This window comes from Podarcis erhardii (assembly GCF_964252035.2).
Source record: "Podarcis erhardii genome assembly, chromosome: 13".
Classification (NCBI taxonomy): domain Eukaryota; kingdom Metazoa; phylum Chordata; class Lepidosauria; order Squamata; family Lacertidae; genus Podarcis; species Podarcis erhardii.
Window position 1 is genome coordinate 43,136,485 of NC_138502.1, and position 22,896 is coordinate 43,159,380.

Here is a 22,896-nt window from a genome sequence, read left to right on the forward strand (position 1 = left end):
GCGTGTTATTGGGTTGTTTTTTGGTTTATTATGTATTTTGTGTTTTTATATTGTGATTTTATGTTGTAAACTGCCAGAAAGCTGCGGGTATAGGGCGGTATACATTTTTTTTTATAATAATAATAATAGTAGTAGTAGTAGTTATTTGAAGCCTAAACAAGCAGACACGCTTTGTGCATTTTCTCCCAACACGGAAGTTGAATTTGCCCTCCCTTGGCCTTCGCATTCTTTAACTAGAAACATAACCAAGCAAACCCACCCAGAGTTGGCATTGCAAACGCGCTGTCTCTTTCTTGAACGCATTAATAACCCTGGGGTGCCTTTCATCTTTCCTCCCTGAATGCGCAATGTGTGCTGCTTTGCATATTTCAAAAGGAGCGTGCAGACTGTGTCCCATCTGGCGGTAGTTTTACGAGGATTTTAATTATTGATTGTAAGGTGCTTGCGCGTGAGAAGCGACCATGTGTAAGAACACCCTGGCACTTTCCTTAAAAAAAGAAGAAAAGCAGTTTTGGGGGAGGGGGGATGTAGAATGGAAATGCAGCATGGGGTGTGTGCGTATGGACGACGACGACAACAACAACAACAACAACAACAACTTATTATTTATACCCCACCCATCTGGCTGGGTTTCCCCAGCCACTCTGGGCTGCTTCCAACAAAAGTTTTAAAATACATTAAAACATCAGTCATTAAAAACTTTCCTTCAGATGTCTTCTAAACGTCAGATAGTTGTTTATTTCCTTGACATCTGAGGGTGTTCCACAGGGTGGGTGCCACTACCAAGAAGGCCCTCTGCTTGCTTCCCTGTAACCTCACTACTCGCAATGAGGGAACTGCCAGAAAGCCCTTGGAGCTGGACCTCAGTGTCAGGGCAGAATTATGGGGGTGGAGATGCTCCTTCAGGTTTACCTTCAGGTATGCATGCAGACTTAACCCTGTCCTCACTGCTGTGACCATTCCTCAAAGGAGCCAATTTCCTCGGTTCCCAAATTTGCATGTTTGCAAGGGCAAGGATTAATACACACAGCACACGTGTTGCTTCTCTGTTGGGAAGGACCATAAGCTCTGTGATGGATCTTCAAATCCAGGCATTGCCAGGTGGGGTTGGGAAGATCTGTCAGAAACTCTGGGAAGCAGCTGCCAACATAGGCATAGCCGGGGGAGGGAGGGAAGGGCAGCCCCCCCCCCCCAATAAATACAAATCAGTAAAAATACATAGAGGTTCTGCCAATGTTATTACTTTTTTAAAAAATGTTTTATTAGGATTTATAGAGAAAAATACAAAACTTAATATCAAATACCTTTTCCCTTTTTTATCCAAATTAAGACTTTGATCTAAATACATTAAAAACATAAAGGAAAAAGGGGGGGGAGAAAGGAGTTGAAAAAGAGAGAGGAAAAAAGAGTAGAAAAGAGGTTAAATGAGAATGACAGAAAAACAAAATTCAGAAAGTAAAGAACTTCCGCTTCTTCTTCCGTCTGCTATATATAAACAATATTCACTCTGCCCATTCCAATATAACACGCAGCAAAGCCACTTTCTATAATCACTAGTCCTCAAATCCAAATATTATTTCTTTTTCACACAAAAAGTCCACGAGAGGTTTCCAGTCTTTTGCAAATGTTAACGATTTTTCTCTGATCAAACCTCGATCTCGTCGTTTCACCTAAGTCCGTTAGTTTTAACAGCCATTCTTCCATTGTTGGTAACAATGGGTTCTTTCCATCTTTGTGCATATAAAAGTATCACAGCGGTAATCATATATTGTAACAAAGTTCCAGTGTCCTTTTCTAACTGTATATAAGTCCCAGCAGGAAGAGCTCTGGCTTCAATTTTTTTAAAAAACAGTCTTCAAAATTCTCCGTATCAATGTACCCAATATTGTAACTTAAACATGTGGTAAGGAGAACGGACCCTTATGCAACTCAGATTTGCCGTAACTTGATCCGGCAGAATTCTGGGTCATCCCAATTCAGGTTGAAACAAAATTTTAAAAAAATCCTTCCAGTAGCACCTCAAGAGACCAACTCACCGTATTTTTCGCTCTATAAGACACACCAGACCACAAGATGCACCTAGTTTTTGGAGGAGGAAAACAATAAAAAAAATATTCTGAATCTCAGAAACCAGAACAGTAAGAGGGATCGCTGCACAGCGAAAGCAGCAATCCCTCTTGCTGTTCTGGCTTCTGGGATAGCTGCGCTGCCTGCATTCGCTCCATAAGACGCACACACATTTCCCCTTACTTTTTAGGAGGGAAAAAGTGAATCTTGCAGAGCAAAAAATACTGTAGTTTGTTATTGGTATGAGCTTTCATGTGCATACACACTTCTTCAGATACTGCCTGCACACGAAAGCTCATACCAATAACTAACTTAGTTGGTCTCTAAGGTGCTACTGGAAGGAATTTTTTTATTTTGTTTTGACTACGGCAGACCAACATGACTACATACCTGGTAACCCAATTCAGGTTGTTATCCAGGATTTGGCTGGATCTGTTGCACAGCCCTCCTGACTTGTTGTTAGGAAGCTTCCTGTGTTTTCCCCCTCCACAGCTGCTATTCTTTACTTTTAAAAAAGGAGGGGGGAGACACCACTTGCATATGGCTCCTCTAATCCGTATTTCTGCCTTGAATTTAAGAATGTTAACAAGTGTTTTGTGGAGGAACGGGTGTCTCTTTCGGATTACTCAAAGAAGTATTGCAGTATGGTGAGCTTGCGAGCTGGGTTTGAGCTATGAGCAACGGAAGTAATTAGACTATAATGTCGTGATTGTGATTTAACAGATGGGAGAAACAACTCCTCCGTGGAAAATGGGGGCGGGGGGAGTCGACAAAAATGAGAGAAGAGACAGAATTGTGTTTTGCTTATGTTTAAAATGCTGAAACTTAATAAAATATAATTGAAAAGAAAAAGAAAGGGGAAGCAGTAGCGTGTTCGATGCGTACATAGGATTTGTTTGTTTACCACAGGCTTCCTCAACCTCAGCCCTCCAGAGGTTTTGAGACTACAATTCCCATCATCCCTGACCACTGGTCCTGCTAGCTAGGGATCATGGGAGTTGTAGGCCAAAAACATCTGGAGGGCCGGGGTTGAGGAAGCCTGGTTTACCATATGTGCAGTCAATGTACACAGTAAGGGGCCTGGTTCAGTTGTGTGCATACTTTTATAGCTCTTGCATCCCATTTTTCCCATCCCTGTTTCCCAATATCTGCTTCTCATGGACATTATACGGCTTTGGGAACAGGGCAAAACCAGTATATTCAGCCTCGGCAGCCAAAGATTGGGTTGGTAACTTTCAACGAACACGTGCTATTCAGCTGCGAGGCTTGTTACAACCAGCCAAGTAGATAAAAACATTTGTCCTTGTGTAATATCACGCAGGAACTCATCCAGTGTTTGGGAAAAGCTTGCCGGCAGTTGCATAAGGCAACAGCCAGCTTCTCCACCCACCTGTGCACGGGGGCCTTGTATTTTTGCACTAAGGCCCTGGAATTAGGAATCTGAACGAACCATGCTAATTTTGTTAGCAGCATGTGAATGCGTTAAGGGGAGGGGGCTGGCTATTAGCTCTGCTCCGACAGCGAAAGGTGAAGTTCTCTGTATTCTGAACCAGCCGCCACATTTCAGCAGGAGGCAACTAAATTGCACACAGGGATTAGATAACGCGCATTTGCATTTTTAGCATTTGCATGCCTCTTGTCTTCAGCAACTGTGGGAACACCTGAGAAGGCAGAAGGCAGACACAAAGAGTTTCATTACTGAAAGCTTGTGAGGAATAGATCTCTTGTACCCAACAGTAATATAGAATCATGGGAATTTTAGCGGCAAGAAATTGGAAAAATACTAAAACACCTAATATAGCAGACTGGCAAACATTAATGGTAGAATACTTGCAGCTAGCAAAAGGTGACAGGAAGAGTTAAGGGCCAAACAAAACAAAAAGTCCACAAGGAATGGAGAATATTTAAAAAATAGTTGAAGAACCGTGGTATAAAGGGTAATGTGGCAGACGTAGACTGAGCCTTGTAGTATGTAAAGGTAATCAACAATTTACATAGAAATACGATAAAAAAATAGAAGAAATAAGTAATTGTGTGGTAAAAGTATATTTAACAGATAACGTACAATGAGAATGTTTGGAAATCTTTTTAAAACCTCAACTACTTTTTCTTCTTTCTTTCTTTCTTTTTTATTTTTTCATAAATTGTAGTGTCATGTGTATTGTGAGATATACAAAGCATCTTTGCTTAAGTTGCTATCATTTTCTTTTTTGTTACAAACCAAAACAGAACGTGTTGTATAAATGTATATTTTTGAAAAAATAAAATAAAAAGTACTATAGAATAACGGAAGGGTCTACTAGTCCAACTCCCTTTAGTGCAGGAATGTTTTGCCCAATGTACTCGGTGTGACGTCAGTGATGGCAACGCCACTTGCCATTGCTTTACTTTTAGTCAGCTTTCACAAGAGGGCAACCCATTTGTATCTACTCAGAAGTTCTACAACGAGACTTGCTCCTTACTAAACCAACATTAAGAGAGTCCTGTGACATCTTTAACAGGCATCCCAAACTCAGCCCTCCAGCTGTTTTGGGACTACAATTCCCATCATCCCTGACCACTGGTCCTGTTAACTCGGGGTGATGGGTATTGTAGTCTCAAACCAGCTGGAGGGCCGGGTTTGGGGATACCTGGGTGAACACACTGATTGTGGCATAAGCTTTCCAGCAGGGCCGCCCCATCTATGAGGTGAGTTGAGGCGATTGCCTCAGGCAGCAGCATGCACCGGGGCAGCCGATCTTTGTCGGGCTACCTTTGAAGGTGACCCAGAAACTAATTCAGAATGCGGGAGCCAGACTGGGGACTGGGAGCGGCCGCCAGCACCACATAACACTGGTCTTGAAAGACCTACATTCGCTCCCAGTACATTTCCGAGCACAATGCAAAGTGTTGGTGCTGACCTTTAAAGCCCTAAACGGCCTTGGCCCAGTATACTTAAAGGAGCATCTCCACCCCCATCGTTCTGCCCAGACTCTGAGGTCCAGCGCCGAGGGCCTTCTGGTAGTTCCCTCACTGTGAGAAGTGAGGTTACAGGGAACCAGGCAGAGGGCCTTCTTGGTAGTGGCACCCGCCCTGTGGAACGCCTTCCCACCAGATGTCAAAGGGAAAAACAACTACCAGACTTTTGGAAGACATTTGAAGGCAGCCCTGTTTAGGGAAGCTTTTAATGTTTGAAGTACTATTGTATTTTAATATTTTGTTGGAAGCCGCCCATAGGAGAAACCCAGCCAGATGGGTGGGGTATAAATTTATTTATTTATTTATTTATTTATTTATTTTCTCATTTGTTCCTGGTGTAGATCTTCCCTCCCTGTTTCTTCTCTGGCAGGGAGGGGGGGTGGGTGCCATCTTGATATCCACCTCAGGTTCCCAAATGTCTTGGGCTGGTTCTGCTTTCAAGGACCTCAGCCCACTTCTTCAGGCGCATGAAATGTCCCCCTCAGTTCCAGGCGTGTAATGTGGGCATGTGCTGCCAGTGATGGAAACGAGCGCAGCTATGATTAAGTGGGCGCAAGATATTGGTCATAACATTATGTTTGCTGACTGGGAAAGGTTGTGGACCACCGGCATGAAATTCACGGCATGTAATGCCTTGAGAGAGAATATTATGAAAATGATTTATAGGTGGTACGTGACCCCAGTCAATTTACCACTTATCAGATAATAAATGTTGGAAATGTAAAGAGAATGAAGGTACATTCTTTCACCTTTGGTGGACATGCCCAAGGATTAAGGCTTTCTGGGAGATGATATATAACGAAATGAAAAAGGTATTTAAGTATACCTTCTTGAAGAAACCAGAGGCCTTTCTCCTGGGTATGGTTAGCCAAGTGGTGTTAAAGAAGGACAGAACTTTCTTTATGTACGCTACAACAGCAGCAAGGATACTTATCGCAAAGTACTGGAAGACACAAGATCTACCCACCCCGGAAGAATGGCAGATGAAGATGATAGACTATATGGGATTGGCAGAGATGACAATGGTGTGTTCGGATTGGATTTTTTTTTTGTTTTGTTTTGTTTATATAAAGATTAATTTATTTGGTTTTTCAAATTAAAATTCCACAGAGATATATCAAGCATAAATCATAGAAACAAGATTCCAAGGAATCTCCTGGACTTTGTGGGTCCTCATTATTAATTATTTCCTCCTGCATCTTTTATGATGATCCAAATCTTTTACCTCCCTATTGTGTCCAGAATTCAGCCTTGAACTACAAGTGATATCCTAATCCTTCTAACGATTTTAACTGTTGACAATGCTCTTTAAGATAACTCATAAATCCCCCCCCCCATTCCTTATTCAAATGTTGGTCTTCCTGATTTCTGACTCTTCCGGTCATTTTAGCCATTTCGGCATAGTCCATCAACTTCTATCTCCTATTCTTCTCTGGTAGGAACTTTATCTTCTGTCCGTCTCTGGGCCAGTAACATCCGTGCATTTGTGGTCGCATAAGGATTGGATTTCTCACTTGGTCAGTATCGTTTGCCCTCTCTATGGCCCTCTGAGATTTGAGAGGCTCATCTGTCCAAATTTTATCGATGGGCATTGCGAGTTGAGTTCTGGGGAACTTGCCTTCCAGTATATACCGTATTTTTCACTCCATGGGGCGCATCGGACCATAGGCCGCACCTAGTTTTTAGGGGGGGGGGAATAAAGAAAAAAGGCTCCAAAGGATTGCAGATAGCTGCCTGAAGCCTGGAGAGTGAGAGGGGTCAGTGTGCAGCGACCCCTCTCGCTCTCCAGACTTCAGCAAAAGCCTGCACTCGCTCCATAGGACGCACACACATTTCCCCTTCATTTTTGGAGGGGAAAAAGTGTGTCCTATAGAGCGAAAAATACGGTATCTGTGGTTGCGATGCGGTTTGAACCTGGCCGTCCCGAGATTGAACTGCCTCACTGCTCTGGGTTTGTCTTGTCCTGTGTTGCTGTGGAAACCAACTCTCTTCCTTCTGCTACTTTGGGCCAAAAGGCTTCATCTGTTTGGCTTTCCACATGCATGCAAAGTATTTATGACTGCTGCAGAGGGAGGTTCACGCCGAAGGTGAAGGATGCTGGGCCACAGTTATGCTCCTTTCCTGAGAGCGGAGCCAAATAAACACAGGATTTCCCCCTCTGCAAAGGAAATGGTTGTGTTTTCTTTCAGCTGGAGAGATACGGGGCCGGGGGAAATCTGGAAATGGCGCCAGAGAGGTGCATTGTTTCCATGGGCCCTCCGGGAGCCCAGTCGCCATAAAAGATAGCCTGGGTACAAGAAGCAATCGTATTATTCGTTTTAATGCAAACATTGCTGTGCTAGATCAAGCTTCTGAAAATTTGGGGGTTTTTTTGCTGGAGGGAATAAATATACCAAGTCTGTATCATTTCTGGTGGAGCTGGGAACAGAACCATAGTTAGACCCAGCCTCTGAGACACTTGTGTCCCAAGTCTACCCTTCCATTGTTTCCATAACCTCCAATCTTCTGCAGTCCACTTCACAGACCCCACCTTCATTGCATGTCTCTAAAATATAAATAAAATATTGACAACAGCGGCACATCAACCCTGGACTACACTTTATGGGTGTCCAACGCTCTTCCCTCCCCGACCCCCAGCAAAAGGAGTGTAGCCATGGGTTACTTGTCTTCTTGGGTAAACAGGCGAACTAATACCAGTGTCCAGGAAGAAGCAAAGATCACCAGTGTCAAAGCAATGATTCTTCAACATCAGCTTCGTTGGACTGGTCATGTTGTTCAGATGCCTGATGATCGTCTTCCAGAGCAACTACTCTATTCCGAACTTTAAAATGGAAAACGTAATGCTGGTGGTCAACACAAGAGGTTTAAAGACTCTCTCAAGGCAAATCTAAAAAAAAAAAAAATGCAGTATAAACACCGACAACTGGGAAACACTGGCCTGCGAGCGACCCAGTGGGAAAACAGCCTTTACCAAAGGTGTCATGGGCTTTGAAGATGCTCAAACTCAGGACGAAAGGGAGAAATGTGCTAAGAGGAAGACACACTTGACAAACCCTCACCGTGATCAACTCCCACCCGGAAACCTATGTCCCCACTGTGGAAGGATGTGTGGATCCAGAATTGGCCTCCACAGTCACTTATGGGCTCACTGTTAAGACTGTATTAATGGAAGACAATCTTATTCAGCTACGAGTGATCGCCGAAGACGACAACGATGACGAAAGTGTCTCTCACTGCTCCAGTGATGGATTTTCTCTGCATTGGCATAAGCAGAGTAATTTTTAAATGTGTGCAAACTCACGAGTGTGGGACTGGAATATGACCCGAGTGCGGGTCCTCTGTCTGGACTTGAAAACAGAAAGTAGCAATGGGCGCATTGCTCCCCAATTAAAAGGATGCTAAAAATGGCTGTGGTTGAGTGGTTGCGGGTTCGACGCAGCCTGCTCTGCTCTTCCTGCATTGCAGGGAGTTGGGCTGCATGACCCTTCCAGGTCTCTTCCAGCTCCATGAGTCTATAATTCTGCATATCTGAGCTGGGCAGCCTCCACCAGGGAAGGCCAGCATAGAAAAAAAGCTTTAAAAATGAACCAAGAATTCCCGCCTTTCAAGCCTGGACAAGGGATGTTCCAGTGTAGTTTTCTCTTTGCCCAACTGGTTAGATCTGCTTTCCCAGATGCTGAAATCATTTCTGTGACTTTCTTCCTCAACTAAAGGTGGGACCAGGCTAGTTTCTTGTAGTGGGAGTTTGCTTCCTATCTTGATTTCTGCAAAAATGCTAGAAAGTTACTTAAAACCAAACAAGCCTGGGAATCTGCAGCTTTCCCTGGAGCGGCAACTGGTCTTTGGACGTCCAGGGGGTCTTTGGGAGCCCTAGCATATGTGGTGCAGAACCAAGGGTTAAAATGGGCTTTGCATGGTGAGCTCCCCATCACACTGTGAAAATTGAGAGGGTTCTAGAGAGCTCAGCCCAGTCCTCTTCTCCAGCTGCACATTGCTGAAGAAGGGAAAGAATCTGTTTCTTCCCTCTCCTGGCCTCCTACCCACAAGGGAAGTTCATGTGCTGTTTCTGGGCCTTGGCTTTGAAGTGTTTCTAGGAATCTTGGCTTTCAGATCGAGAAACACAAGAATACCTGAAATTAACATAATGGACGACCGTGCTCAACCTGGAGTGTTGGCCTGCAGTTTCTAGTGGGTGGAGACGATGCACTTGGCTCTCTGGACTTAATTTTCCACTTTTCAATCTAGCCCTCTAATTCAGAAAACATCACCCAGAGCTCTGTGGTGTTGCATTCCAAACAACGGTTATGTATTACGAAGAATTTTCCCTTCCCTTCAGAATGATGCAGCTTCATGTACTTCTGAAGCATGTGAGGAAACGTAATGTTGCAGGTGTTTTATCTCTCATCCGCTCCCTCCACAACCCAAAGGGCCAAGATCCTTTTTAACAAGTTGTAGAACTTATACTGAACATGAGCAGCTGTTTCCACCCTCGCTTGTAAGGCAAGACCCATTTGTACTATACATTTAAAGCAGAACTGTAGTTTGTTAAGGGTGTCGTGAGTTTACCCTAATTCTCACAGTTCTCTGGGAAGAGGGATTGACTGTGAAACTACTCTGGCAATTGTAGCTCGCGGTGGGGCAAATAGGGGTCTCTTGACAGCTTTTAACGCTGAGATACATATAATTCTCCATGGTTTTCTGCTATTACCCTCAAACTCAGGTAAATGGGAATTGCAATAGCTTTCTCATCAAGCAGAGACTGCTAGATCATGAAATCCAAAAGCTCTACCCCTCCCTGCCTTTTGTATGTTCATCTTCTTACTTAGGATCTCAGCCTCACCATGGAGTCACGCCCAATTACTTTTATAATTTAGAAACTCAGTCGCAATACAGAGCTTTTATGCTAGCTCAGTCGCAATACAGAGCTTTTATGCTAGCTCAATCGCAACACAGCTTTTGTGCTAGCTTGTCTTAAATGCATTCCCCTCATCTTTATTGTTTGGAAGGTTTCAAAAAAATCCGCTTCCAGGGTAGATTCTGTTCCTGGAATAAGAAAACACCAGATACAGTCAAACCTTGGTTGTCAAACATAATCTGTTCCAGAAGACTCTTTGACGTACAAAACGTTCGACAACCAAGACACAGCTTCTGATTGGTTGCAGGAGCTTCCAGCACTCAAGCGGAAGCCACGTCGGACGTTGACTTCTGAAAAACGTTCAAAAACCATAGCATTTATTTCTGGGTTTTTGGCGTTCGGGAGCCAAAACGTATGATAACAAAGGTGTTCGGGAACTGGGGTTTGACTGTACAATATATCACATACCGTATTTTTCGCCCTATAGGACGCACTTTTTCCCCTCCAGAAATGAAGGGGAAATCTGGGTGCGTCCTATGGGGCGAATACAGGCTTTCGCTGAAGCTTGGAGAGCGAGAGGGGTCGTGCGCACCGACCCCTCTTGCTCTCCAGGCTTCAGGAAGACATCCGCAGCCTAGGCAGCCCTGCGGGAGGTCCCGCAGGGATGTCTAGGCTGCGGATAGCAGCCTGCTTCCCGGAGCGTCGGGTGCCCTGAAAGCAGAGTGCCCAGCGCTTCGGGAACACATCCGCAGCGTGGGGAGCCCTGCGGGAGTTCCCCGCAGGGCTCCCCATGCTGCGGATAGCAGCCTGCCACCCGGTGGGCGGGGCGCCCTGAAGCAGAGCGCCCCGTGCGCCGGACAGACATCGGCCAGCCCCACAAGCTCGGGGGACAGCAGGGAGGCGCAGCGCCGCCATCCCGCTGTTCCCAGACCTGGTTCGGTTTCCCCGACCTGCTTTTGGGGGGGAAATAAAGGCAATTTCCCCCCCTTTATTTCCCCCCCAAAAAACTAGGTGCGTCCTATGGGATGGAGCATCCTATGGGACGAAAAATACGGTAATTTTGGATTGCCCTCTTCTCGACACCCATTGCAGAGATCTCCTAGTCACTCCCTTAAATATCAAAATAATGATTTGCAGAGGGTCTGTAATCTGATATTTGTTGAGGGATAATACTCCTGAAACTACCAAGATTGTTTCGGGGTACTTAGCCGAGATCTTTCAAGCTAAATGTAAAGTTGCCTGGTTTATTCAGTGGTGGTTATTTAGTCTTTTGTATATTGCATGTGTTTGGATTATCAATGTATTTGTATGGCTTTGTATGATTTTACTGTTTTAACTTATGCCAATAAAGGCTGGTTGCAAGTTGCAACTCCCAAACCCTTGGGTGGTGCAGCGTTAAAAAGGGCAATGGCTACTTCCCCAAAAGTCAATGCCTCAAGGCAGTAAACAAGGAGGTGTGGGGTCCTTTCCGCCCACCAACTGCCATGCAAGCCAGACTTCCTCCCTCCAGGCTTGAGCTTGTGGTCAGTTCTTTGCAAGCCTGCTAAGGGCAACCAATGAGAATGGGCTGGAAAAAAGCTCTTCCTGGATTGTGTATTTTTCATCTGTGACTGCCCAGATGGGTGGAGGGGTCTTCAAAAGGAGTGGAGAACACTGTGCTCCCTTCTTTCCTTTCAGACCTTTTTTCAGGTCAGTGTAAGGTTACCATAGGGACGTGGGTGGTGCTGTGGGTTAAACCACAAAGCCTAGGACTTGCCGATCAGAAGGTCGGCGGTTCGAATCCCCGCGATGGGGTGAGCTCCCGTTGCTCGGTCCCTGCTCCTGCCAACCTCGCAGTTCGAAAGCACGTCAAAGTGCAAGTAGATAAATAGGTACCACTCTGGCGGGAAGGTAAACGGTGTTTCCCTGCGCTGCTCTGGTTCGCCAGAAGTGGCTTAGTCATGCTGGCCACATGACCCGGAAGCTGTCTGTGGACAAACGCCGGCTCCCTTGGCCTATAGAGCGAGATGAGTGCCTCAACCCCAGAGTCGTCCACAACTGGACCTAATGGTCAGGGGTCCCCTTTACCTTTACCTTTAAGGTTACCATATTTTTTTCAATGAATCCGGGGATACTTTTCAACTTCAATGGATTTTGTACGGGGACTGATTTGTAAATCCGGGGACGTCTGGTAACCTTAGGGCAACGGTGGGCCTCAGGGGCAGCGTGTGCCCCTCCAAGTCTCTCTGTCTGGCCTTTGAGACTTTCTTAGCTACACCACTCTCCGCAAATGTGTTTGCCTGGCTGGCCAGGCTTTGTGTCCTTGTGTTGTGATGATGCCTATTGCTTGCCTGGGTGAAGCAAAGAGAGAGATGTGGGGCGTGTGCTGAAAACCTCTGACTTTTACCATGCAAAGGGAAGTCACACCCATGGCCCCGCCCAGTTTTTCCTTGGCCCCGCCCACCACCAGCACACACCTCTGGGAGATGGCCAGGGAGGCCCTCTGGGCTCTAAAAGGTTATCTACCACAGCCCGCATGGCCAATAAAAAGTAAAGGTAAAGGGACCCAGGACCATTAGGCCAATCGTGGCCGACTCTGGGGTTGTGGCGCTCATCTCGCTTTATTGGCCGAGGGAGCCGGCGTACAGCTTCCGGGTCATGTGGCCAGCATGACTAAGCTGCTTCTGGCAAACCAGAGCAGCACACGGAAACACCGTTTACCTTTCCTATTTATCTACTTGCACTTTGACATGCTTTTGAACTGCTAGGTTGGCAGGAGCAGGGACTGAGCAACGGGAGCTCACCCCGTCGTGGGGATTCGAACCGCCAACCTTCTGATCAGCAAGCCCTAGGCTCTGTGGTTTAACCCACAGCACCACGCGCGTCCCAGCATGGCCAATAGTCAGGGTTAATGTGTGGCCCATCAACACCCAGAGAGATGAAGATTCTCCATCCCATGACTAGCCTGTGTTGGTCTTCCATTTGGGCTTGAGTCCAGCATCCCTGATTGTGCTCTTCTCTCTCCTGTACCAGGTAGGTGAGAAGGTGATGGTGATGGCCAGGTCGGGGCTCTGGCAAGAAATTGTGACCGTCCAAGCCAACCAGACATTCCCCATGCCGGAAGGGATGAGTTTCGAGGAAGCAGCTGCCTTTTTGGTCAACTACATCACCGCCTATATGGTCCTCTTTGACTTTGGCAACCTGCGACCCAACCAGAGCGTCCTGGTCCACATGGCAGCAGGTAACCAAGGATTTCCCCCTCTGCAGTAGGAAGCTATAGATTAATGAAAGAGGAACTCACAGAGCAGTCCTTGACTTCCTGCTTGTCTTCCTGTACTATGAATGTATTTATTACATTATCCTCCCTTCTCTCCAAGATAGTGCGCAAGGTTCTCTTCTTACCAACCCACCCTTTCCCCATATGTCACAAGGCCGCTTGGTCAAAGCTGGGGTCATGGTTTGTTTCTCCCTAACAAGCCGGGATCACGACCCAGGCTTAGCTGCTTTAGACTTGTGAAATCCTGGCTTGTTACGGAGAAAGAAGCCACAATTCCAGGTTCAGACATCACAGTGATCTGACTTCTTGACCTGGTAGCACCATAGAAGGAGTGAAAACAGGCTATGCGCACCAGCCTTCTGCTCATGTATCTTGTTGACATGTGAGTGCAGCCGTTGCGCAATAGAACGGGACCTCCTAGTCTTTGCCAAAGTGTTTAATTGCCGTGGTTCTCAAACTAGCTTAATTTGATAGCATAGATCAGAGGCCGCCAATCTTTGGGGGCCTGTGGGAATGCTTGCAAACTGGAGAAATGGTTGTGAGCGCCACAACTGCAACCCGCAACTTATTCTATTGGCTAAAATATGCTTCTTTTGATCCAAATTTCAGGGGTGGAGGCCCTGTGAGGACCCGGTTCCTGACATACATATTCCCTTGAGGCTTTTTTGATTTGATATTACCGGAGAGAACATCTCTGATGGATCTTAACTTAGGCGGGTTTAGGCTCGGGAAACAATGAATGCTGATACACTTCCATGAAACCAACTTTTACTTGGCTCTTCATAAGCCAATCCGCGTCGTCTTCTGTATGGGCCAACGGAGCAGCTACTGTCTACTGAATTTGGCAGCGAGTGGAGAGAATATTTCCCGCGTTGGGATGGGGTTGAACAAGGATCTGGGCCCCTTGGCTGCCAGTGGCGCCACAATGCGCGGCTTCACTTGCCTCTGTTTCCTCCTTCCAGGTGGTGTGGGGACTGCAGCCGTCCAGCTCTGCAAAACTGTGGAGAACGTCACCGTTTTTGGTACCGCTTCTGCCTCCAAACATGAAATGCTCAAGGAGAATGGAGTCACCCACCCGATTGACTACCGGACAGCTGATTATGTGGCAGAAGTACGGAAAATCTCCCCCAAAGGTCAGTAACAGAGCAGAGGCAGAGAGCTCTGGGACCAGGGTGCAGCAGGCGAAAGTTTTCCTCCATATAACTAGACCTTTGCCCCTTAACTATCTGTGGCCTTTTAGAAGTGTATGGGTTGTTCTTTAAAAAATTCTCCCTCCTGGTTTTAACGAACCTATGTGGGGTTTATTGTCTGCCTGCCTGCCTGTTGGATTGGTTGAATGTTGCTTTGGGATTACTCTGGGCAAGATAAAGCAACCAACATATTCAATAAATAATAATAATAAAATAACAATAATTATCATTATCTCCATCTCAGAGTTTCTGCTTTCGACGTGGTTTTCAGCCGAATTGTGCTAACCTGTTGCAAAACTCCACAAAGTTTTTTTTATTATTATCCTGATTTGTAAGGCTGTTAAGGGGATAATTAATCATAGTAATTTAAATTAAGCAATTAATTCTGCTGATTAAAACAAGAGGCCTGGAGATAAAAGCACTCTTTCCTTTCATTAGGCTAGAGTGCTGTTTAAATTTGGCCAAGGGAACACATCACATTATAGTCTTTCTAATATTAAAAAAAGCAATGGGTCTTTCCCTTCTGCAATTTTTGGAATGTTCCCCTAAGGGAAATGTGTTTACAACTGTCCAGAAATAGATATTTCAGACGTGGAACTGGACATTTGTTCCTGAATACTGGAAGGTCCTTATTAATCTTTTGTAATGGCAACTTTCTCTCTTTGTCTTGTTAGGCGTAGATGTCGTCTTAGACCCTCTGGGGGGTTCAGATACCACAAAAGGCTTTAATCTCCTGAAGCCAATGGGGAAACTAGTCACCTATGGTGAGTAAAGAAAATTTATTGGGTAACTGAATTGAGGCTCCATCCAGCCCTGGAATCTTTTGAATCCCGAAGCACAAACTCAAATCTTTGGATAGGAAATTGCCTCTGCGCAGGTGCAGAATGCTGCGCTTTCGATGTGGAGCTCAGCTCTGCGCTGGAACTAGTTTGCAATTCTCCAGGCTCAGCCTCTGGAGTCTGAGAAATGGAAATGTACAAGGACTGGCTTCCTGGGGTCAGACCAAAAGCTCCCATCTTTCTATCTCCAAAAGATCCTTTGAAGCACACCCCCCTTTATCTGAGTCAACTGAGCACCCTGCAGCTGTAACAGAAGCTTTGTGGCATGTCGGAGTCAAACACCAAAGCTGTTGAATACTTCTCTCCCCCTGCTTCCGGCAGTGAGCACACTTTAATTCTGTGCTCGCAGACAAAGCCTTTACACAGTCGAACTGGCAGCGGAGATCAGAATCTTGCAACCCTGGGGTGGCCATCTAGAAGTTTCAGAGTTGAAACTTGCAGGCCTTTGCAGACGCCAACATGGTGTTCCAAAAAAGGTCGCTGTCATTTCCAGTTCTGCAGTGTAAAGACCCCACATACCAGGCTGCCGTTTATGGTTATGAATTCATTACAAAACCTAAATTTGTTTCAGCCCGATTTTGACCCTCGTTTTGACATAGATGGCCTACATTGGGAGAAGGAGGGTCGAGAATAATAATCATAATAATCATAATAATCATAATAATAATATGCTGCCCATCTGACAGGGTTGCCCCAGCCACTCCAGGCTGCTCCAAACAGAATATTAAAAACACAATACGACTTCGTTGAACACGGCTGCCTTCAGATGTTTTCTAAAAGCCAAATACAGTTGCACCTTGGTTGTCGAACACCCTGGAACTCAGACGTTTTGGCTCCCGAATGCCGCAAACCCGGAAGTGATCGTTCCGGTTTGCGGACATTCTTTTTGGAACCCGATCAGCCAATCAGAAGCCGTGATTTGGTTTTCGAATGTTTTGGAAGTCGAACGGACTTCCGGAATGGATTCCGTTCGACTTCCAGGGTACGACTGCAGTAATTTATTTCCCTGACATCTGACGGGAGGGCATTCCACAGGGAGGGTGCCACTACCGAGAAGACCCTCTGCCCGGTTCCCAGTAACTTCACTTCTTGCAGTGAGGGAAATGCTACAAGGCTCTCACAGCTGGTACTGCTAAGTCTCTCAGTGGCTATGGGCATCATTGGCCATGTTACCCTTCTGTGGTTCAGGGCCACCGAGTTCCAGTAGCTCTATCTTCCTGGATGGCTGCTTCCAGGAAGTGTTACTAGAAGCCTCCTGTTACCCTTTCTCCTGGCATTTGTGCCTTGTGGTTTATTCCTTGTGCTGTCTTTCAGTCACATGAAACCACCAAGTGAGATCACCTGGGGTTCTGGAGTCTCGGCAGGTACTGATGACGGCCCCCTTCAAAACTCCAGCTCACCTCGCTCCATCTCTCCTTGACATCTAATTCTGGCGAGGCACAGGAAGCCTTGAATTGGCTATCAGTAATGAACTAGATAAGGGCGATAAACTGAAGCTCAGTTGCAAAAGAGGGAAGGTACTGGTATAGCTCAGGGCCCCATTGTTCTGGAGGGGGGGGGAGTATATGTTCTTGGCCTTTGAAGCCCTGTGGGGCTGGGGACCTGGGTGCTGTAGAGATTGTCTGCCTCCACTTTGGGCAGAGTAGCTAAATTGCACCTAGGACGCCAAATCATGTGCAATACTGACGCTTTTCTTGAAATTAAGGCAATGTCCAAGCACTTGTTAAAATATTCCAAGGCAGGACATATAGCTAAGGAAGAATACATGCAAAGGATTTACATTCACATGCTCTTCCAAGCACGGGTTTAGTTTTTCCGAGTTGAAGATTTCAGCCTCTGCCTAAGAGAATGATCTAGTGTGAGACAGCGGCTTTGAGCACATTCAGAGCACTTTGTCAGTTGCCCCTAAGCAACTCTTGTGTAATAGCACACTACAAAATTAACTCTCGAAACACCAGCAAATTAAGCAGAAATTCACTCAGAACAATTACAGTGGTAATTGCTAAATGATGACCAACGAAGATAACTGCAAGCCACAATGCATAAAATACCACAATACATGCAGAATCATGTAAAAGGAACAAACTGAGAAACAAAGATGCACAACTTATAAAATCGTGGGTTGTTGTTTTTTTTTTTAAAAAAACCCCTCCCTTCCCAGCTGCTTTTCCTGTTCTTAAAGTCATGGCCTGGGAGAGGCTAATAATAATAATAATAATAAATTTTATTAATATAATTTATTTTATTAATATAAAATATAATTTTATTAATATAAATAATAATATTTATAAATAATAATTGCTCAGCTAGACTTGACTGAGGTTGCCTGTGTAGGAGAATAGAGTTGAACCTTCCAAGATATCCTCACTGCTGTATGCTACTACAGTGGTACCTCGGGTTACAGACGCTTCAGGTTACAGACTCCGCTAACCCAGAAATAGTACCTCGGGTTAAGAACTTTGCTTCAGGATGAGAACAGAAATCGTGCTCCAGTGGCGCGGCGGCAGCAGGAGGCCCCATTAGCTAAAGTGGTGCTTCAGGTTAAGAACAGTTTCAGCTTAAGAACGGACCTCCAGAACGAATTAAGTTCTTAACCCGAGGTACCACTGTACTGCGGCCCATGTTTTGTTAGCCCAAAAATGTAAAACGAGCGAAGTCCCAACTAAAGAAGAATGGCAACTGAAGCTGACGGAATATGTGCAGCTTTCAGACCTAAATAAGATAACAAGAAGAACATACGTTTAGAGAAGATTGGAAAATGTTTATTGAATATATGGGGGGAAATTGTGTACACTTGAAAATGTTGGCGGCATTAAGATAAATTCAACAGTGTAAATAAATTTTGGTGGATATAATAATGGAATACTGAATGGAATAGTTTATATAAAATATGCAGGGATTTAAGATTTGCAAAATGAACCATGGAAAGAGAAGAAGGGAAGTCAATTGAGATTTTAAGGCTGTTTAAATGAGTATTCTAAATTGTAGAACATAAAATTTAATAAAAACTTACAGGTATATAAAAAAGACATCCTGGCCGCTGTGCAGCAGCACCCAGGCAGTCGCTAAACGATACGTCTTTCCGCTTGGCAGGTGTAGCCAACTTGGTAACAGGGCAGAGGAAGAACCTGATGGCCATGGCTAAGACCTGGTGGAACCAGTTCAGCATCAATGCCTTGCAGCTCCTGCATCTCAACAAGGCCGTCTGCGGCTACCACCTGGGCTACCTAGATGAGGAGGTGGAGCTCTTGAGCAGTGTGGTGAACAAGCTGGTTGCCCTCTACAACCAAGGCAAAATCAAGCCCAAGGTGGACTCCGTTTGGCCCTTTGATCAGGTGAGTGTGGGCGGCAGCGCAACGGACTCTTCGCGTGCTTAATGCGATCGGTTTCTAGGTGTGATTCCAGGGCTTTGGCCGTTCACTGGAGACCCTCAATATAGGAGCAGGAAATCAAAGGACTGGGGGGGGGGGCTGGCTTGTACACGTGCAAAGAGATTATGGGGCTTTAGGTGTGAGCACAAGCTGAACAGGAGCCAGCAGCGAGATGCAGCAGCTAAAAAGGCTAACACAATCTTAGGCTCTGTTAATGGGAGCACAGTCTCCGGATCACGCAGGGAACAATGGTTTTGCTCTGTTTAGGTTGTGTTGTGGATCTGGGTGTGCCACATATAACAAAAAGACGTTGCTGAACTGTGTTGTGTTTCCAGAGGAGGGTGACCACAATGTTGAGGAAGCTGGAAACCGAGCCCTGTGAGGAAAGAGTTGTAATAGCAGCCTGGAGATGAGAAAGTCAAGGGGGGAGCATTTTAGCGTTCATCTTCAGGAGGTGGCGTAGACTAGGGTCCCGTCCACACCATACAGCATTTCAACACACGCTGGTTCCCTCCAGGAATTATGGGATTGTATCTTAATGTTACGGACTGGTTGAACGCAGGGGAATGGAGGGAGGAACTAGCTGGGGAAGCCCCCCAAGGGAAGAAGACTCAGAGCCCGGGGATGGGTGGTGGGACAGAGGGAGAAGATTGAGAAGACTGGGAGGAGGAGGTGTCGGAAGCTGAAGAGGCAACAGGGTTTAGTGAGCTGGGAGAGTCTGTGGCAGAGAGGAGTCCAGAATAAGAAGTAGAGGCTGAGGCTGAAGCTGGGGTGGGAGGGGGGTGAGTCAGAGATGAAACAGACTGGGAAGAGTCTGTTGCTGTGACCAGCTCCCCTCCTCCCTGGTTTCTTAGAACCAGGAGAGGCACGGAGAGAGAGGATGAGAAATTAGCTTCAGGCAGGCACAGGTGGTGGTGACGGCAATAGCGGTGGCAGCCTGCAAGGCCTTGTGGAGGTGATAGAGAGTGGCGGCAGTAGTGGCGGTGGCCTGCGAGGACTCGTGGTGGGAAGTGGCAGCAGTAACGGCACTGGCCTGAGAGGCCTTGCAGTGGCGGCAGGATTTGGCAGCAGAAGTGGCAGCAGCCTGCAAGTCCTCCTGGCGGTAGTGGGAGGCGATGGCAGAAGCTGTGGCGACCTGCCTCAGCTTCTGCCGCTGTCTCCTGCTGCCACTGCAAGGCCTCACAGCCCGCCACTACTGCCACTGCCATGGCAAGGCATTGCAGGCTGCCGCCGCTTCTGCTGCTGTCACCCACTGACATGGCAATGCTTCGCAGGCTGCTGATTATTGTGCCCCTTCTGCCTCCATCATTCCTTCTGGCAGCCTGGCAGTCCCAGATTATTTGTATTCACTATTACTCATCATCGTACTTTGGATTCCCCTGAATACCAGCATTTGGTAGCCAAGTCCAAAACCCAAAGTCCTGTTGGGATGCATTTTGCCTTGCCTGCTGATGAAACGGAGTGTGTGTCGATTGAGAATGTTGTCATTTAACCATTTTGGACCCCTAAGTACTAGTAGTCGTCAGGACATTGTCCTGTTCGCCTCTATATAGTTCCTTCCTTATTTCAGATATCGTCAGATATCGATATATTGCGATGTCCTGCTGGTGATACGTTGCGATACCATAGCTGCCAACCGTCCCTTTTTTTGCGGGAAATTCCTTTATTCCAGCGTCGTTTCCCGCTCCTATCCCAGATTGTTAGATATCACCTGTCCCTGGGACAGGTGAGGCTGCTGATCCTTTATTTTTGAGGCTGCTGATCCCTTATTTTCAAATCTGAAGTTGACATCTATATGCGATACTGATAACCAGTTATCGCTCAGCCCTAGTGTGGTGAACAAAGCCTTTCACTGCATGACTTTGTGTTTAGTCATGAGGCGGGGTGCTGTGGGGAGCGAGTGAAGAAATAAGTTGAGTCATTAGATCACATGTGTATTTGCTGCTCATTGAGAGAGAGAAGGAACAAGGGACAAACCCAGCCCCAGCAAATCTAGTGCTGGGCTTTAGTGAGTAAGTTCATTGTGTGGTTTTTATTTTCACAAAAGGTTCAATCCTTTGCATTTGCAGGCAGGACTGCAAGAGAACCCCTAGTTCAGATGTAGGCAGCACTGAGTTGGATAGACCCAACGGTCTGATTCTCTGTCACAACCACTCTTCCCAGTCTTGGCGTTTGCCTCTTGCAGGGCTGAGCCTTTTAAAAGAGGCTCCCAGGCGCTGAATCCTTGGTTTAGAGAACTCCTGGCCTTGTTGCCTTACGTGTTCCAAGACCTGACACTGAAAACTGGCTTGGGAAATGAACGGGACACAGTGACGGAAACCAGAGCGCACGGAAATGCCGTTTACCTTCCCACCACAGCGGAACCTATTTATCTACTCGCACTGGTGTGCTTTCGAACTGTTTTGGAGATTTGGCCCGGTTGCTTATGATTCCTGCTTGGGAATCTCTTATTGGTGGTGGGAGGGGAAGAAGAGAGGCAGGCGAACCAGAAAGGGGGCAAGGATGGGGGGGTTTTCTGCTGAGATTATCTCCTTCTGTTGCCTCCTGGCTGTGCATTCTGATGCACACAGTAACAAGTGGATTCCAGCCACTTTTAATTAAGCTGAAAATGTGTGGAGTGGAAAGGGGGGGGGACCCACCCCTCCTTTGCTGCATCTGAGCTGTAAAAAGCTGCTGCTCCTTGAAATCGGTTTCTAAAAAGGGTTAAGGAATTATAGAATCAAAAGAGTCTAGACAGTGGTGTCCAAACTTTTTTCAAAGAGGGCCAGATTTTATCATCATCAAACTTTTTATTGGCATCACATACAAACATCCAAAACAAGATTTGATGAAATGAAGGGCCTTGAGGGCCGACCAAAGTTGTTAACCTTGTTGAGGTTTTTTTAGGATTGAAGTTGTTGAGGTTTTTTTAGGATTTTACCCCAGGAAATAAACTGCCACAGGGGCCGGATTAAACTGACCGGTGGGCCAGATTAGGCCCCCGAAACGGACTTTGGACATGCCTGGTCTGGGAGAGATTTGATAGCTGCTGAATGCAACATTTCTTTCTGCTGTTAGGGTGGTTCATTAGCAATTGGTAAGGGCTGTGGGTGGCGCCATGTTCTAAACCACTGAGCAACTTGGACTTGCCGACGGGAAGGTTGGTGGTTCAAATCCCCACAATGGGGTGAGCTCCCATTGCTCTGTCCCAGCTCCTGCCAACCTAGCAGTTCGAAAGCACGCCAGTGCGAGTAGATAAATAGGTACCACTGCGGTGGGAAGGTAAACGGCATTTCCGTGCACTCTGGTTTCTGTCACGGTGTCCCATTGCGTCAGAAGCGGTTTAGTCATGCTGGCCACATGACCCGGAAAGCTGTCTGTGGACAAACGCTGGCTCCTTCGGCCTGAAAGCGAGATGAGCGCCACAACCCCATAGTCGCCTTTGACTGGACTTAACCATCCAGGAGTCCTTTACCTTTTTATTAGCAGTAATTCTGCAATGGTAAAAAGGAAACGCTCACACATTGAATTGCAAACTGGCTGAGTTTGTTGGTAGTGGATGCTGCAAAAGCGACAGCTATCTGAATAGCATTCAAGGACTGCACAAATTCATGAAGCGTTCGTCAATCCAAGGCTGAAAATCTTCTGTTTCTCAGAGGTTGGGGAGGGCCAATCTCCCTTTGGGTGTTGTATCTGGCTGACCAACATTGCAGATGGATTTTTGACCCTGTTCCAAGGGGACCAGTTCCGAGAGATCCCACAATTGTCTTTGCCGCCTAAGAGGATTGATGTGTGTGTATTGGGGAGGGGGGAAGACTAGTGCCAGCTGAAAGACCCTTAAGGAAGAAAATGAAGCCCCTCATCCTTCTCCCCCTGCAGGTGGTAGATGCCATGAAGCAGATGCAAGAGAAGAAGAACATTGGGAAAGTTGTGCTGATTCCCGAAGCGCCACCGAAGGACGAAAGCAAAGCAGCAGCAGAGAACTAAAGTGAAAGGCGTGGGTGGATTGTCTGTCCTCAGGTCCTCATGTTGTTGTATTTTGGGTTGTGTTATTTTTTATTTTTATTTTTTTAAAACCTGTCCCCCTCCCCATCTCTGACCCTTTGATGGAAGTAGGAATGGGCATATAGATCTCTCACTGCTGTTCATGGAATAAGTGGTGTAAGGACCGAAAAGACACATGTATTGTGGTCGGTTGGTGGCCTCCGGAGACGATGCAAGCTTCTGGGTTTCACAGAACGCTTTGCACCATCTCTAAAGCATTGGCCGGCCTCCTTTCAAAAGTAAATAAATAGAAAGTAATCACAGAGAGGAATTGCATTGATCCTGCATCTCTGCTCTTGTAGCATTAACTCTTCATTAAAGGAATAACAAGGCCCAA

At 46.3% G+C, this 22,896-nt stretch overlaps 1 protein-coding gene across 1 annotated transcript in view; it reads left to right on the forward strand.

The window, feature by feature from the left end:
• VAT1 (vesicle amine transport 1) overlaps positions 1-22,896 on the forward strand; it is a 35,736-nt gene extending 12,840 nt beyond the window's left edge. Inside the window, exons 2-6 of the mRNA XM_081837935.1 lie at positions 12,893-13,100; positions 14,099-14,269; positions 15,001-15,090; positions 18,259-18,500; positions 22,395-22,896. Of these exons, the coding sequence (XP_081694061.1) occupies positions 12,893-13,100; positions 14,099-14,269; positions 15,001-15,090; positions 18,259-18,500; positions 22,395-22,502 (819 nt within the window). The 3' untranslated portion in view covers positions 22,503-22,896. The remainder of the gene's footprint in view (positions 1-12,892; positions 13,101-14,098; positions 14,270-15,000; positions 15,091-18,258; positions 18,501-22,394) is intronic.